This window comes from Protopterus annectens, chromosome 6.part0 (genome assembly GCF_019279795.1).
Source record: "Protopterus annectens isolate FY-2018-M chromosome 6.part0, PAN1.0, whole genome shotgun sequence".
Classification (NCBI taxonomy): Eukaryota; Metazoa; Chordata; order Ceratodontiformes; family Protopteridae; genus Protopterus; species Protopterus annectens.
The window spans coordinates 1,064,133,127-1,064,152,008 of record NC_056737.1 but is presented as its reverse complement, the minus strand read 5'-3'; the positions used below and the strand labels follow the sequence as shown (position 1 = coordinate 1,064,152,008).

The following is an 18,882-nucleotide window of genomic DNA, read 5'->3' as shown; positions in this document are numbered from 1 at the left end:
GTGTAAGTATGGCATGGATACACTACAAAAACAGCATTTGACAGTGTCCCACATTCATGGATAAAAGAGTGCTTAAAAATGTATAAGGTACACCCCTACACTGATCGATTACATTACACCAACCATGAAACAGTGGCAAACCACTTTGCATTGAAGCCATGATAACGGACAAATTATCATTCCAGGGATAAAAATTCAAAGGGAGATATTCCATGGTGACTCTTTGCCACCACTGTTCTTTTGTCTTGCCCTTAACCTATTAAGCTGTCCACTTAACAGATTTGGTCATGGCTACAATTTGGATCCAAGACAACAACAAAAGTGTAAAGACTCTTATCACCTTTTTGTGGATGATTTAAAACTATATAGTTCATCAGATGAAGAACTGAAAGCACAGCTACAAGTGGTCAAATCTTTCTCAGATTACATACGAATGTCATTTGGTCTTGATAAATGTGCAAAAGCAATCTTTAAAGCAGGAAAGCTGCACCACCAAGAAAATATCAGTCTAGGACAGGAATGTGATGTAAAATAACTTGAGCAAGAAGGAGTGTATAAGTATTTGGGAATTGATGAAGGATCAACAATAAAAAATGAACAAATGTGAATAAAACTTAGTAAGGAATGTTTTAGAAGACTAAAATTAATACTGAAAAAGTACAGTTGTGTACACTTACCATAAATGTAGATGTTCGAGTGTATTCACTGTTGCAGTCATCGCACATGGGTTTATCTGCCCGCAGGCAGTCCTCAGTCAGCCCGAATACCAGAGTATTGGGATTTCTGCATCGAATGCTGTCGCCTCTTCCATGATGTCAGGTCGTCAGGGGTATAAAACATGCAGCCGACGCCATTACATCAGTTTATCTTGCTCTAGATGTCAGGGGCCCCAAAAATAGGAAGCTATTACATGGTGTGGAACACCTCCAGTAAAAAGTAAATACCCCCTGCCATAAAAGATGGCCATAAAGAGGATAGGAAAAAAAGGATAGAGAAAGCCAGGGGGCTAGAGGGAGGGAAACCAGGACTGCAACAGTGAATATACTCGAGCATCTACATTTATGGTAAGTGTACACAACTGCACTATGTTCTTCATGCTTCACTGTTGCAGTCATCACACTTGGGTTGATTCCCAAAGCTGAGGAAGGGTGGAGGCAGTCAAGAAGTATTAGGACTGGCTAGCAGGCCTTGTAAGACTGCTGTAGCAAATCCAGCTCTGGATTTAGAAAAAACAGATAAGTGGTAATGCTTGGTGAAGGTGTGTACAGAACTCCAGGTTACAGCTTCCAGTATGTCCCTGGTGGAGACCACTCTGAGAAATGATGTAGAGGCAGAAGTAGCTCGAATAGAATGAGTTCTGATCCCCAGAGGGGTAGGTTTTCCATGGTGCTTGTAGCAGAAATGGATGCAGTGTGCTATCCATTTGGAAATGATTTGCTTCGAAATGGTCTTGCCCTCTGTCCCTGTAGCAAAGCTGACTAGTGGCTGGTCAGATTTTCTGAACGGCTTAATCCTGTCAAGGTAGAACCTGAGCTGTCTGTGCACGTCCAAGGAGTGCAGGATCCTTTCCCCTCTATTCTGAGGATTAGGGAAAAAGGTTGGCAAATGGATGGATTGGTTTAAAACCACACTGGATACCACCTTGGGCATAAAGGAAGGGTTAGCCCTGAGCGAAACCCTGTCAGCATGGAAAATAATGAAGGGCTCCACCACCATTAGTGCCTGTAACTCAGATACTCTTCTTCCTGAAGTAATAGCTAGAAGTAAGGTTGTTTTCCAAGAGAGGAATTTTAACTCTGCTGAAGTAGCAGGTTCAAAAGGGGGAAGTGTGAGCTTTTCCAGTACAAAGTTAAGGTCTCAGGCCGGAGTGGGAGCTCTCCTAGGGGGCCTTAAATTGTTAGCTCCTCTCAGGAACTGCTTTACGAGAGGGTGAGAAAAGAGAGGAGGCTCAGTATTATAATGAGCTGAGATGGCAGAGGCATGAATCTTAATGGATGAGAAGGATAGGCCTCTGTGGAGCAGCTCTGCTAGGTAATCAAGGATTTGAGGTAAGTTGGGCACAGCTGTGTAGGGTTTGCAGCTGTGGATCTGTCCCTCCTGCTGAGACAGCAGGGAAGGTGTCTGATGTAGGTGCCAGGGTGGCACTGCTGTCAGACTGCGTAGGAGTGGATACCAGTGCTGGCGTGGCCAGTCTGGTGCAATACGGATTGTCCTTGGTCTGTCCTGTTTGATCTTGAGTAGTACGTTTGAGAGGAGGGGCAGAGGAAGAAAGGCATAAATTGAGAGGTTTTCTCATGTAAAGGATAGGGCGTCCACCTTTCAGGCTCTGCTGTGAGGGTTCCTGGTGTAAACTTTGTTCAATTGGTGGTTTTGGGGGGAGGCAAAAAGGTCCACCTCCGGAGTTCCCCACCTCTGGGTTAGAAGTTTGAATGAGCTGGGTTCCAGTTTCCACTCGTGAGGGTCCAGCAGATTTCTGCTTAAGTCATCTGCCAGTGAATTTTGCTTGCCTGGCAGGAATTGAGCTTGTAGGTGCACTTGGATGCTCAAGGCTGTGTTCCACAGAGCCATGGCTAACCTGCAGAGTGGGCAAGAATGAGTCCCGCCCTGCTTGTTTATGTACCACATAACTGTGGTGTTGTTTGTTTTTATCAGGAGCTGTCCTGGAAGGATAAGGCATTTGAAGACTGTCAGAGCATTCCGTACAGCTAGCATCTCTTTTTGATTGATATGCAGGGGAATTTGTTCTGGGCTCCATTTGCCTTGAATACATTTGCCTGCCATGTGAGCCCCCCATGCATAGTCTGATGCGTCTGTTGTTGGGGTTTGGGCAACAAGGGGTTCAGTGAAAGGAAGTCCCTTGTTGTGGTTGTAGCCCACCAAAGGAATTCTGCCCTTAGACAAGTTATGACAGGAATCACTGTTTCTAGGTCCTGAGAATGTTGACACCAGAAACTTTTTAAGTACCAGTGAAGTTTCCTCATATGCAGTCTTGCATAAGGAATTAGCAGAATGTATGAGGCAATGAACCCTAAGGCTTGCAGTATTTTCCTTGCAGATAGCTGGGTTTTGTTGGCCATTAGTTTGAAATGGTTTGTCAGATGGATCTGCTTTTCTGGAGTGAGGAATGCCACCTAGGAAGTTGTGTTCAAGCTTGCTCCCAGGAATATAATTTGTTGGCTGGGCACCAGGAACAGTCTGGAGTAGAAACCTTGTCCCCTTTGTTCTACTGGAACAGGTTGAATAGCCCTGATATGGAGAAGGGAAAGTACTTGCTTTTGAGCCTCTGCCCACTGGTTTGGAGGAAGGTCTGGCAACCCGCTTGGTGTTGGCAGTGAGTGGAAACAGAATCTGTATCCCTGGGATACAATGTTTAGAACACATCGGTCCTGAGTAATGGACATCCAGTTTTTTGTATGAAGGGTGAGTTTTCCTCCTAGGGGCGCAAGTACTTGGGCATGGCTGGGAAGGATAACTGAAATGTCAGTGAACTTTTTCCATAAGGGGGTGGCTTACCACTCCCTGGTTTTGAGGTGGAAGCACTCCGTTGTTTAGATCTCTGCATACCCTGAGAATGTAGTCTTGGTGGTCTATTTCCCCTGGGTTTGGACTGAGAAGGCCTGAGAAGGACTGGAAAGGACCAGTTTTTTGAAGGCCAATGCCTACTGAATCTAGGTAGCTGCACCTGTAAGAAATCTTTGACGGTTTGCATAGATTTAGCTTTTTCTTCCATCTTTTTAAGATCTTCTTCTGCTTTTGTGCCAAACAAATGCTCCTGATTTAATGGAGCATCTAGTAATTTTGCTTTGACGTGGTTAGGCAAGACTTGTTCTTTTAGCCAAGCATGCCTTCTCAGTACAAACCCAGTGACAGCAGCCCTGCAAGATGCTTCGAAGGCATCAAACCCACATTGCAAAGTATGTTTACTAACTTGGTTTGCAGAATGTATTAACCCTCGTAAAACTTTATTTTCTGCACAATCTGGAAGCAACACCATTTTTTGTTTAATTAGTTCCATAACATGTTGCTGGCACTTCAACATGTGAAACTGGCAATTCAAAACACTGATGGCAAGAGTTGCAGAGGTATATACCTTCTTACCCCATCTGTCTAAAGTTTTAGAATCCCTGACTGAAGGGGTAGGGGTTTTTGGCTGTAGTAGCCTTAATGCCTTTAGGTCCCTGGGAAATGGTCTCTGGATCCACAGTAGGATTCTTAAAGAGATATTTATGAGAATCAGGTACTCTGTAGTACCTGTCAGGTTTTCTAGGAGCTGGTGGTAAGGTGTCAGGAGTAAGATTGGACTCCAAGAAGACATTGTCTGTAATATCCAGGACATGGGGTATAGCTAGAGGCCTGTGCTGAGGCAAATCTAAAAATTCCCTGAGTCTCTTTTTGGACTGAGGATAGTCCTGGCATTCCCAGCGGAAATGCTCTCTTAAGGTATGCAAGGTTTCACCAAAAGAGAAATCCTCTGGAGGGGAGGCAGAGGGAGTGGATTCCTCTGCATCTGAATCCTCATAGGTAGATAAGGGTATGTCCTGGTAATCAGAAGGGTCAGAGTCATCAGACTCCTGGGTCTGTAGAATCAGAAGGAAATTCAATTATTTGTCTTTTGGCAGGGGAAGGCTGGCTTCCCCTAGTTAGAGTAATAAAGTCTTCAGCCATTCTAAGCATTTGTTTTTGTGGCATGGGAGGATGAGCATGCACTCTGGACGTTAGTTTTCTAGGCGTAGTGCAAACTCTGGGCCTGAGAAACTCGGTAGTTTTAGTAGGAAACTAAGTTTTCGGTTTAATATGAATATCAGTAGGTTGGAATACACCCTCAGACTCTGGTGCCTGCACAGCAGCTCCGGACCCATCCAAAGTAGAGACATCTGCAGGTTCCATAGTCGAAGAAGCATCTCACGGTATACCAGACTCTGAATGGGTCTCAGCAGAGGCCTGAGAATATGCAGAAGTGGGCATCAGGGGCTGCAAAGGCACCTCACTGAGTACCAGCGGACTGGCGACAAGCTTAACGGAGGCGTCATTGGCAGTTTTTGACCTATGCGGTCTGTCTCTGCCTTTGTGCTTTTTCAGAAGATCGGCAGTAGGATGGCTTACCAAAGCCATTTCAGAATACGGAGAACGAGAGCGAAAGAATTTAGCTACAAAAATAGCCTGACGACAAATGGTTTGGGCGTTAAACAAGGCACAAAACCAACAGCGAGGGACGTCGTGGTCTGGGCCTAAACAGGTGACGCAGTAAGAATGAAAATCTCTGTGAGGTGTTTGCTTTTCACAGGCAAGGCTATTGTTAATTTTTTCTGACATCGGTTAGAGCAAGAAAAAAGAATCCCCAACGGTGTACTTAGCTTTAGAAGACTTCAGGTCTGAAACTCGAAAAATTAAAATTTCAGATAGCGGCCTACCGGCATTTTTGAACTCCTTCAGCTTTGGGCTCCTTCTCGGCAAGAAAGACTGATGTAATGGCGTCACTGCATGTTTTATACCCCTGACGACCTGACGTCATGGAAGAGACGACAGCATCCGACGCAGAAATCCCAAGACTCTGGTATTCAGGCCGACTGAGGGCTACCTGCAGGCAGATAACCCAAGTGTGATGACTGCAACAGTGGCACACATAGAACATCAGCTCTGACAAATAGAAACAAAGCCCAGGCTATAAACTAATTTACTCTTCCTGTCCTAACTTACAGTGTTGGAGTAACTGACTAGATCCCAAAAAATATCGGATCAGTTGGACAGGAAAACAAGAAAAATGCTTCATGCTTATTAAATGATTTATAAAAATCAGTGTATACCAAGACTATATATTCCCCGTTCTGAAGGAGTTATACACCTCCTCGAAATGAATTACATGCAAATATCTGCAATCATAGGACTGTATACATATCTACTGACCTCATAAGGTCCAAACATAATGAAAGTTTTAAAACATGAGAATAAGTCTAAGATGTCTTCCCTGTTTAGTTTAGCAGAAGCATTTGGTGTCAGAGAATGGAAATCAAACTAGAAGAAGATAAAAATCAGGCAGCAACTGAATGTGCCAAAAAACAAAAGAAAGAATATAAGGTGAAGGATCAGTTGAAAATGCAAGAAATGTGGAACATGCATAAATATAGTTGCAAATACAGAAAACTCTTGGAACAACCTCATGTCGATCAGGACTAGAATGCAGGAATGGTTAGGAGCGAATGCAGAAATGGTTAACGAAAGGTAAATTTAAACCAAAAGATGGAAGGTTAATATTGGCGGCCCAGGATACTGAACTATGTATACATTGGTTTACAAATTCCATTGAACACATGGGAGAAACAGACAAATGCAGGTTTTGTAAAACAGAATTGGAAACAGTTGCACATTTTGTTGCTGGGTGCGATACATTAATGGCAGAAGTACTGTACATTGAAGGGCACAATAATGTGGCAAGACTGCTGCATTAGGGATTGTGGAAACATTATAATTCTGAAGTAGCTGAAAAGCATTGGAAATATAAGCCACAAAGCATTATAGAAATTAATGAAGCTTATATCACATGGATACACCCATTGCCAACAGATCAAAAAATAGATTCGAGAAAAACAGATAAAGTAGTCCATGAAAAGAAGACAAAAGTAGTACTGATCATTGAAATTGCAACACTCAGTGACTACACTGTCTTACATACAGAGAGACACAAAGTCAAAGTACCAGGATTTACAGGCAGAAACTAGGGCAATGTGGAAGAAGGATACCCAGACAGCTCCAATAATAGTAGTAGGCGCAATGGGTCTTACAATAAGTAGTTTACAATTGTACTTAGACATGTTACCGATACATGTAAATCCATATGAATTGCAGAAGTCGTCAATTTTGGGCACACTGCGGGTGCTGTAAACAGCACTTCTGGCTAACATCAGAGATTGAAACAATACTAATTTCATGAAATGTAATCATACTTTGATTTAGAATGGGGTCCATAACCATCATGGTATTAGAAACCCAAAAGACTTGGGGAAATTAAACCTTAAATTTCGGTTGTGATACACTGGTTTATTATAATATGAATGATATAGTGCTCTCAGATAGTAACTAAAGAAGTTAACCTATCTTCATGCTAGCTAGTATCCTACATTTTCCACCTGAGGTCACAGGGACTACCAAATAGCACCTCAAAGGAATAGCTGCAATAATTATCTGGAAATCAAACATAAATCCAGATACTATGAGTACACTCATGATATAGCAAAATACACACAGAGAAAATGTTAATAAGCATTCTAAACATTAAAACTGCTTCACAATCATTCTAAACATTAAAACTGCTTCATAATCATTCTAAACATTAAAACTGCTTCACAATCATTCTAAACATTAAAACTGTTAACAAGCATTCTAAACATTAAAACTGTTTCACAAGCATTCTGGACATTAAAACTGTTTCACAATCATGCTAAACATTAAAACTGTTAAAAAGCATTCTAAACATTAAAACTGCTTCACAATCATTTTAAACATTAAAACTGTTAACAAGCATTCTAAACATTAAAACTGTTTCACAAGCATTCTAGGCATTAAAACTGCTTCACAATAATTCTAAACATTAAAACCGTTAACAAGCATTCTAAACATTAAAACTGCTTCACAATCATTCTAAGCATTAAAACTGTTAAGCATTCTAAACATTAAAGCTGTTAACAAGCATTCTAAACATTAAAACTGTTTCATAAGCATTCTTGCCATTAATGTTTAAACTAATAGCTAACAATTTTTGTTGAAAAAAATCTATAAAAAGACATGTGCTTACCATCACTGAGGGACAAAGAACTGTCTGCTTTACTTTTTCCTATGGAAAAGAGAAAAAGAAACATACAAAAAGTCATGCTAACTTAAACATATGTTATCCAATAAATATTTCTAGCTTTGCGTTTTTCTCTGGACGGGTTCAAGATTCAGCAGTGTGACATCATGAAATTCAAGATAGTATATATTCAAAACTAACAGTAAAACACAACTTGAATGAACATTTTGCAGGCTGTGACTTCTCTTCCTGTCTGTATGCTCACATCTCCCAGAGCAATGTCAGTTCTGCTTTACAAAAATTTACAGCCAGTCTACATGATGCACCAGTCTTAGCTTCCCCAAAACTTAACCATCAGAAATGTAGCTATCCCTGGGAACTATGAGACTGCCAATTATCTTATGAACTTTAGCCTTTGCTGAACTGAAGTCACTGATGTGTTGATGAAATGACTTCGTAATAAATGACAGCCCCCCAAATGGGTTTTAAAAATGAGTTTGAGTCTGACTGGGGAGGCTTGCTGATCAGCAAACAAAGACAAAAACCATAAAGAAGTAAAAAAAAATCAGAGTTGCTTATTCAACTAGTTCAAACACACGATCTATCAATCACAAAGTTCATAAGGCTGAATTATAAATAAGGGCATACATGCAGAACCCCTTTAAGAAACTGCTTACATCAGCCAGTGTTAAGTTACAAACAAGATCTTAACATGCAGTGATGCTGAAACATGCACCCTGGCCATGGAATAACTGACAGAAATCTAATGCATACAAATATCAAGACAATTTAAGATCACATGCAGCCTCACTGAGGAGGCACAGGAGGGCTCTCTGCACAAAGAACCAGAACGCATCCAGTGACTGGAAAGTTTTCTGGCAGTTTCAGTTACATTTAAAGCTCTTCTGGAAGGTCTAAAAGGAATAGGGACTCTAAATAATAAGACAGATGAAGAGATGGAGTTGGCCGTCACCCAGATGAAAGAAGTTTCACTGGCTTGTATTGGAATGGTTTCTTGAATTGCCAGTGACCAGAGAACCTAAAACCACATCCTCTCCAGCCAAGAAGAGGCAACAATAGTGAGCTTTTCTTCTTTTCCGTTATGGACTTTCCAGTATGGGGTATATAGGTTCATAGGTAGGTACTAGGCTATCAGCCCTGATGCCTATATAAGCCTAGCCAAAAGGTTCCCTGGCTTTCGCCACCCAAGAAAATTATTTTCCTGTGCCCCTGTCGAGCAGAGCCGCAGAAGTGATCCCCAGGATGAATTTCCTATTGCCCAGCCAATTGGCAAGATTTTTCTTAAAGAGAGCTAATGATGAGCTTTGTTTGACATGAATGGGTAGTTTGTTCCAGAGTATGGGAAGTCTCTGGAACAGGAATCTATCCCTCCAGCATGTTCTGTTTATTGCGGTGACAAGGTTTAGGTCCCTGGAGTGTGTGGCTCGGAGAGATTGGGATTTCTTTAAGTGTGGCATGTCCAACAGCTCTGGGTTTGACATAGCTTTATATGTTAGGCAGAGACTGCCTCTGAGTAGGCAACATGCGACGGAGTCGAGCTGGAGTTTTTTGAGACGGTCTACATATGACATCTGTTTGAGGCCAGTAATCCTGTTAGTGAGGTATTTCTGTGGCCTTTCCAATTGTTGTAGATGTCTTGTAAGGTACATGCCAAATGGGGGGTTGTACTCTATAATGGGTCTGATGAGGGATGAGTAGAGAGGAACAATGACCTCCTTTTTTCTGGAGAAGAACCCCTTTGTGATGTGGTGTGCCATGAAGAAATTCCTGAATATTGTGGCGATGTGATTATCAAAAAAGAGACTACTGTCCACCTGTGTCGCAAGGTCTCTTATCACACTTTCGGTGTTTAGTAGGCTACCGCCTATGTGGTTAGTTCATGGGTATAGAGTTTTTCCCAAAGGGTATGACAATGCATGTCTTGGTATTGAGCTTGAGGCCATGACTTTGACACCAAGCATATGTCTCAGTGAGGCCCCTTTGTAGAATGTCCACATCATTAGGCGATTCTATTATGGCTTCTAGTTTGCAGTAGTCTGCGAACGTCGTTAGCCAAAGACCTTCTGTATTAGCCTGAACTTCAGAGAAGTAGATGTCAAACTGGAGAGGACCCAGGACTGAACCCTGTGGTACTCCACTTGTCACTGGTCTGAAGTCAGATTTGGAGTCGGCTACTTTCACTGTGTGGGTTTTGTCAGTGAGCCAGTTGGCCACCCATTTGTGACATAGGGATTTATGTCCAGTTTAGTGAGTTTGTCTATAATTCCTGAGTGGGGGATGGTGTCAAAAGCCTTGGCGAGGTCAAGATAGGCTGTGTGCAACACCTTACCCTCATCCACGGCTCTGGTGACTGCTTCAAAGAAGTCAGTCAGGTTTAGAAGGCATGATCTACCTTTTACAAACCCAAATTGAGTAGGGTCCAGAATTTTGAGGTTACCTATGTCTTTGTTTATAAGCTCTAAGATGATGCATTCCATGGCCTTGCAGACTAGGCTCGTCAGGCTAATGGGGTTGGTAGTTTTTGGGGTCCGTGGTGGCACCCCCTTTGTGGAGTAGGATAACCATCTCTGTGCACCATTCAGTAGGCACAAAGCCTGAAGTGAAGCTATGATTGAACATGGTACTTAGGTGGGGTGCCAGCTTCTTCTGTAGTTCACGCAGCCTGGGATAATCAGAAGGACTTACAGAAAAGTGTACATACCCTCAGTTCCTGGAAAGAGATAGAGGTCGGGAGATCCCATTAACACAGTCACTTCTATCAAGGGTCATGCTTCTTTTGGTCGGAAGCCCAGTACAGGACCAGGATCTCCATCCTTCAAAGAAGGCACAAGCTCATGCCACACAGTTTGTTCTTGTACTACACTACTGTCAGCTTATCAAAGTGGAAAATGAGGAGCTCTGTTCTCAGCTCCCATTCCTGAAATCTGAAGGCAAGTTAGCTCTGACTGCATTATATGAAGTCCTTGGTCCACAGTGGTCTACTTCTCATGAAAAAGTAATGGCTTGTGTTTTCCAAAACCTGCAACTGCTGTACCGTATGCATTATCAAAGGCCTGTGAGGTTCTACTGCAGGAAAGGAAGGCTGCAATTCATCCAGGTGGTGCAGGCCTGCCACTCTCAAGTCTAAAAAAACAACAGTATCACACAAATCGTAGGTTTGCCCCGGGGGTCATCTCTGTGTCACTAATAGACAGAGGCACAGTAAACTAAACCCTAAATGGGCATAGCATTCTCATTCCAAGGGGTGGCGAAAGCCATACACACTCTGGCTAGGCTTATAAATGCCCTAGGGCAGACAGCCTAGTATGAACTTATGAACCTATGAAAAGGAAATTCTGTCAGGGCATGATGACTCTAGCCACAATGAGATCTTGATGTCCACTGCATTACCCAACTCCTAAGGTATGAGAATGGAACGGTGATGATCAAGCCTACCATAAGACCCAAAAGGTGTCAGAGAATGGGCCTTCAAATGCTTTTTCAAAATGGTTACCAGTGTCTTGATTACTGGGTCCCCTCAATGCCCCAAAGCAACCAACACCAAACAGTATCCAATTCTGTCTCAGTGTAGTCAAGGCTACAGAGTATGTTTATATGTTTACAGAATCACCCAGAGCCTACAGTGATGGAAGCACCTAGTCTGAGAGACTTATCAGCGAGTTGCTTAATAGTACCACTGGAAGCCAGTCACTCAAAAAGAGGAACACATTAAGTTCTTTTGTAAGAAACTTACCACAGCAGTTAGCACTTTGATAAACACTCTGGACATTGAAGGGAGAAATAAATGACAACTTACACTGAAATTGCCCATCCAGAGTGAACTGATGAAAACTCATAGGCAGATACCAGGCATTAACATAACAAAAGTTTTCAGTATGTTCAGCAGTCCAAAGCAAGTTATTATGTGGCAGAAGGATTACGACAAGATCCTGCACTTAATGTAATGAACATACATGCGAGGGTTCTGCATTTAATTAATGAACGTACATGCTAGGGTTCTGCATTTACTTAATGAATGTACATGCGAGGGTTCTGCATTTACTTAATGAACATACATGCGAGGATTCTGTATTTAATTAATGAACGTACATGCGAGGGTTTTGCATTTAATTAATGAATGTACATGCGAGGGCTCTGCATTTAATTAATGAACGTACATGCGAGGGTTCTGCATTTAATTAATGAACGTACATGTGAGGGTTCTGCATTTAATTAATGAACGTACATGCTAGGGTTCTGCATTTACTTAATGAATGTACATGCGAGGGTTCTGCATTTACTTAATGAACATACATGCGAGGATTCTGTATTTAATTAATGAACGTACATGCGAGGGTTTTGCATTTAATTAATGAATGTACATGCGAGGGCTCTGCATTTAATTAATGAACGTACATGCGAGGGTTCTGCATTTAATTAATGAACGTACATGCGAGGGTTCTGCATTTAATTAATAAACGTACATGTGAGGGTTCTGCATTTAATTAATGAACGTACATGTGAGGGTTCTGCATTCTAATTAATGAACATACATGCGAGGGTTCTGCATTTAATTAATGAACATACATGCTAGGGTTCTGCATTTAATTAATGAACATACATGCGAGGGTTTTGCATTTAATTAATGAACATACATGCAAGGGTTCTGCATTTAATTAATGAACATACATGCTAGGGTTCGTCATTTTATTAATGAACATACATGTTAGGGTTGCCAACTCTGCATCCTTTCAGTTCCTCAAAAATAAGCCACACACTCTGTGTAATGAAAACAGGTCCCTTGACCGTGGGGGTAGCAATGGAACGAAGCATCAAAATTCTAAATGCTATAAACTCTGAATGCATGGGCAGCCTTAAATGATATGAAGCCCTAGGTAAAGGGTTCCACAACACACCCTACCCCACTGCTTACTATCCCCCCTGGCAAAACACCCCACTGCCCCCCCCCCCACATCTTCCTTCCATCCAGACCTCCTCATACTATGCAGAGGACTTTTATGTTGTTCTCATATTTTGTCGTACTCATCAGCTTTTTCCTACACCTTTTCAATGCATCCTCGATGCACTGAAAAGACTAGTGTAATGATTGTGTACAAAACAAATTAGATTTACATAAATAAATACATTTAGCTTTCCTGTCTTATAATTAGAAACACGTGTTTTGTCTTGTCTTGTGACATAGTGAGACACATGTCATTCTACCTGCTGTGACTGAGGTTTTTGTTTTAGTCCTTATCTCTGAACTGCCACTGATTGTTACATCATATTTATGTCCTGCCCTTATAAAATTTTGGGGCATTAGAGATCAATGCTTATTATTGTCCAGAAAATGCATTTGGATGCAGAATCTGTTGCTCTATTAACTTCTTTAAACAAATTAAAACAATGCATTATCCAAAATTCTTGACTACAGAAGTTGGTCAGAAAATAACAGCAGACAAGCACAGTCCCCAGTCGATATGATGAAGAATAAATTACATTAAGTAGTTAAGATGCAGAGAAATCCCCTGTACAAATTCGTTAAATTTTCCCGACTTCTCTGCATTGCTGCTTTCCAAATGGCTGCTTTGTCAATCTATTAGGCTCTTTATCCAAACAACTGGAGGAGGCAGGTGCAAGGGGCAGCAGGTATGTTAATGCACAAACATAATGAATGAAGACTGCTTACCCTCAGAAAAAAATAGAAATTTTTAAAGAGTGCTTCGTAAACCAGACCACTTCCATGCTTTACAAGAAAACCAGACAAGGATCTCCATTTCCAGATAATACAGGAAAAAAAAACAGACGTAGTAACCATAGTACATGCTAAAGAACTTTCCCGTCCTTTCAGATAAAGGAAAAATAAGCAGGGAATCACACCAAATGAGCTGGCAGGATGCAGTTCTGGTCTATGAGCCTGAATGTGGATGAAAAGGAGGCACTAGGGGGTTTCCAAAAGGTGATCAATGTGGGTGTACCTCTCTTCCTACTCTTGCAGCAGTGAAAATGATCTCAACATCCTGCCACTTGAAACAGAACTTATAAGTTACAGATTCACATAAATTCCAAGGCTACCGAGTTTCTTGACCATACAAGCCTTGCTAGTATACTTGCTCAGGCTACACCTCCTTTCTCCAGTATGGCCATACCAGTCATTCCCGAGTAAGTTTGTGGATACCCACCTAATCGTCTAGTTTTAAGTTTAAAGAAAGATACTGAGTACCACTATTTAACATTCATGGGACATTTATTCCAGAAGTTTGGGCGGGGTTGTGTTATAAACCTGTCCCTCTAACATGGTTTATTTATTTTTTGTTCAATACTTAAGTCCCTGGTTCTAGCAGTGGTGGATTTATTGGACTTGCAGAAAAACAGGAGGTCCAGAACTATCAGGTCTCTAATGATGCATTAAGCAAGACAAAGATCTCCCCTCAAAATTCTATAAGACACTAGCCGCTCTTGGTAGATCAGGGATGTTATGCCTATGATCTTTTTGATTAGGAACCTTTGCAGTCTTTAACTGATTGATATGTTTACTGAGATACATCCCAAATGGGGTGTTGTGTTCTCTAACTGGCTTGATCAATGTAAAGTTAAAGAGAGTGATTACCTCTTTAGTCCTTGGTGATATTCCTTTAGCAATTAGCTGAGCTAAATAAAAGGATTTCCTCACAACTGTTTTCATATGATGATCAAAAGAGGGGTAGCTGTCAATCCAAGCACCTAGGTCCTGTACTACATTTTTACTTATAGTGGTGTGTTGTCTGTAACGTATGATAAGCAGAGGGGATCTTTGTCGACCCAAGCACCTAGGTCCTGTACTACATTTTTATTTATAGTGGTGTGTTGTCTGTAAAGTATGACGAGTGGAGGGGTTGTTTGCCAAAAGTTATAATACTAAACTTTTCAGCATTAAGTTTGAGCCTGTTTTTAGTACACTAACAATCTACTAGAAAGATTTCATTCTGGAGGGTTTAAGTGTCATAGGGTGACTTAAGCCCCAGTCTGCAATTGTCTGCAAGTTTGGTTAGGCCACAGATCTTGGCTCTCTGCTTGGTGATTTGAGAAGTAAACACTAAAAAGAAAGGTCCCAGCACCGAGAAGGCAATTGTGAAGACAGTGCGTCAACACTGAGTTTGGATCTACAGGCAGTTATGACAGATGTCTGGTCTCTTAATTCCCATCTACTAGTCTAGCATAATTTAGGATCATGTGACTGACCACCCTGCTGATCCATGCACTGGGCAGCCTTCATGTACATCATCTTCAATTAGGTGCTGTCAGCCTTGAATTTTTCTCCATCTCCTGTGAGCAGTTAAAACAAAACACTATTACTTGGATATTCATCATGGCCATTCAAGGATAATAAAAGATCCTGGATAAGGAACTGATGACGATAAAAACACTTGGAAAGTTTGTAAGTTTTAAGTACTGAATTTTGAAATATCCTTACAATGAATGACATGTGACCTCACACTGTGTTTTGGCTGGTGGTGTGCACCCAAAAAATTCAGAACTGTGCTGAGGTGAATATATTAGAAGAGGAAATTCAGACATTTCATAGTTATGCGGTGCAGAAGGCCTACAATATCAGATGGGGCTTCACCTACCATACGGCTGATAAAGAATGGATGGAGCAAAGCAGACAGCAGCTCTACTTCACTGCAAGAAAAGCTTATTTGAGTGCCACTGTCTAACCCCAGGCCGAGGCTGAAATTTAGGAAAAAGAAGGTGCCAACAGAATGTGCTTTAAAAACAAGGATCAAAGTTGTGGTGCCAAAATGTCAGCACAAAGTCCTAGCCAAATGAGACTAAAAAAAATAAATCATATCCTCCCTACTTCACCAGAAAGGAGGATACTAAAATCACAAATGCCACAGAGTCCTGGACAATGGCTCATGGAGTACTCCAACAGCACTTAAAAATGGCCATAAGGTTTGCCTCTAAAGCACGGAAGGTAAAACAGTAACATCTTTACCAGTCTCCTAGACTGTATAAACACTTTATAATCGGGTTTAAAATTGGAATTGGTGTACAATGAAGATGGGTCTGAGGGTGCTTTACCCTCTATGGGTAATATGGCCACCACAGCTTCCTCCAAGATGCAGGTACTGTCCCTCCTTTTAAAATATTCTTAAGCATAACCTTCTGAATCTGAACTGCTTTCTTCCTTCCAAACTTCCACAGGAATACTATCCATTCCTGGGCACTTCTATGCTGATTGATTATACATCACCATTTTTATCTCACTCCTTCCTATCTTAGCTACTAATTTTTGAGTCTCATGTTCCTCTAACCTTGGGATAGTTAAGTCTTCCAGAAATACTTCCATTTGGTCTTTTCTTGGTAAGACCATTTCTCTGCTTTATATGAATTTTCATACAATTTCTAAAATATCTCTGATATCTTTACAGGATCTCTGGTTAGTTTTCTTGTCACAGGCTCCCTGAGTCTGGCAACAGCCCTTTCTACTTTCAATTACCTAAGTAACTGTGCGTAAAGCTTTTGTGCTCTGGAGTTTTTACCAGAAAATGTTGCTTAATAGCAACCTTTCTAAATGTATGCATATTATCAAAATACTCCCTTGTTTTCCCTTTTGCACTCAGCAATTGCTCCTTTTTTATTATATCGAATTCCCTTTCTTTTGCGATACTTTAATCTTTGACAATCCATGAAAATAATTCCTTTTACTTCCTTCCAATATACCTGTTTCTCTCTCTTATTTCTACCATATTTTTAAACTACATTTTCATGTTATTCTGTTTCCTAGCTATCCGTAACAGTAGATGCCTTACTTGTCACTGTTGCTGTATTCCTTACAATAGGGATATCCTGTGAAGGATAGCCGTACATCCGGCTAGCATACCAAAGCCTGACCCCCATCCATGTGCCGTACATCATACGCAAGTCCTATGTCTGAGATGTAAGGTACATAAGTGACAAACAAGTGCTAAACCATCAGAACTGAATTGCCTCAGAAAAACTGGAGCAGCAAATGAGGAAAAAAGGAACATGGTACATGCACATCCAGAAAAAAAGAAAAGAAAAGACATCCCCTCGACCACAGGAAAAAGAATTAAAAAAGGGGGGGGGGGCAGAATGCTTCAACGGTGATAAATGGGACATCTACTGTTATGGTAAGTTCTTACCCAACTGTACTATGTCCTTCCTAAGTCATTGTTGTAGTATTCCTTATAATAGGGAGAGTACTAAAGCTACTGTAAAGAAAGGGTAGAAGTAGAAACTGAGGAACTCTCCAAAAACCATGGAGGATGGACCTAGCAAAACTTGCTCTGCTTCTTGAAAACACAACCAACTTGAAGTGCTAGACCTAGTAGCAGCTTCCATAAAGGATCTAGCAATGAAACCCTTAAAAGAGCCCCAGAAGAGACAACCACCTTAGCAGAATGAGTGTGAATAGAAACAGGAAGCTGTTTGCAGTGGAAAGAATAACAAAAGGAAATTACTTTAGAAATTAAAGAAGAAATGGTTTGTTTAGAAATTGCCAAACCCAATCCTGTCCTGAAGGGAAAGAAAAAGTTGCTCAGATTTCCTAACGTCTTTAGTCATATTTAAGTAGTATCCGAGCTGTCTACACAAATCCAAAGAATAAAGAACTTGCTCACTGTTATTTTGTGGAGAAGGAAAGAAGAAAGTTAGATGGATTGTCTGATTCAAAGAAACATCATTGCCAGCCTTAGGCATAAAAGTAGGTCTGGTTCTAGGAGAGACACTGTCTCTACAGAAAACTAGAAAAGGAGGAACTGCCATAAGAGCCTAAAGTTCAGAAACCCTTCTGACAAAAGTCAGAATCACCAACTAAGTAGTTTTCCAGGTATACAGTTTCAAAGTGGAAGTAGCTGCTGGTTCAAAAGGTGACCAAATTGACTTTTCAAGAACATAGTTCAGATCCCAAAGGGGGAAATGGGTTTTCTTGGAAGCCTAATATAAAGGATGCATTTGAAAAACTGCTTGACCTAAAATCTAGAAGAAAATGGTATATCCAGAGGCAGACAGGCCGAAAGAGCTAACAAACAAGCTTTAAAAGAAGAGTATGCCAGACCAGAATTGAGCAACTCACACCAATGTGAAAGAACATCAGGAATCCCCCCCCAAAAAAAAGTGGATCCTTTCATTGTTGTGACACAAGGAAAATCTACTACTTTTCTACTTAGCAACATAAGATTTTCTAGCAGTTGGCTTTCTTGCTTCTTGCAAAACCTGAAGCAAGTCCTCAAAAATGGTGTTGAAAAGGAATCAAAATCCTATCACCTAAAGTGTAAATTCTACGATAAGAAGATGAGAATGAATCAGACCGCCCTTGTCCCGTATGAGTAGATCCATCCTGTAAGGTAACCTGTGATGACTGTACATGGCCAGGCGAAAAAGAAGGGGAAACTGCAATGCTGTTTGTGCCAAAAGAGAATCACCAACAAGGTTCTGGGCCTGTCCAACATCATCTTGTGTAGGACCTTTGACAATGGGGAGGGTAGAGGGGAAATACATACATGAACATCCCTCTCCAATGAAAAGACACTGCATCCAATTACCAAGCCAGAGGATTTGACACTCTGAAACAGACCTTGGGGAGTTCTGTTATGAGGGGAGGCAAAAAGATCAGCTTGAGGAATAACTCACCAGTGAACAATGTCCAGGAAAGCCGCTCTGTGTAACATCCACTCTTGAGGATCTGCCCTAAATATGCTCAGACTGTCTGTCACTACACTGTTTTATGAAGGAATATAGATCACTTGTAGGATCACTGAAGTACAGCAATGTCCCATGCTATTTGAGAATAAACCGGCAAAGGTGGTAAGACTTTGTTTTCCATTGTTTGTTATATACCACACAACAATGGTGTTGTCCATACAGACAGTGAGTGGACCTGATGTTCAAAGGCAATGCACAGACTGAAAAACAAAGATCAGAGCTTTAATTTCCTTGATATTGGCCATGTCTAAAGCATCTATAAACAGCTCCTGACTCGGGGGAGATACCACAAATGGAAGATCGGAATTTACAGATATCTGGTTGATACAAAGGAATTCTTCTCTTAGGCAAGGCAAGGCAGGAATTTGGAAGTTCAGGGAATGACACTG

At 41.2% G+C, this 18,882-nt stretch overlaps 1 protein-coding gene across 1 annotated transcript in view; it reads right to left on the bottom strand.

Moving 5' to 3' along the window:
* Positions 1 to 18,882, bottom strand: part of VIPAS39 (VPS33B interacting protein, apical-basolateral polarity regulator, spe-39 homolog) — a 1,635,849-nt gene that overhangs the window by 1,109,654 nt on the left and 507,313 nt on the right. The window contains exon 6 of the mRNA XM_044074687.1: positions 7,790 to 7,828. Within this exon, the coding sequence (XP_043930622.1) occupies positions 7,790 to 7,828 (39 nt within the window). The remainder of the gene's footprint in view (positions 1 to 7,789; positions 7,829 to 18,882) is intronic.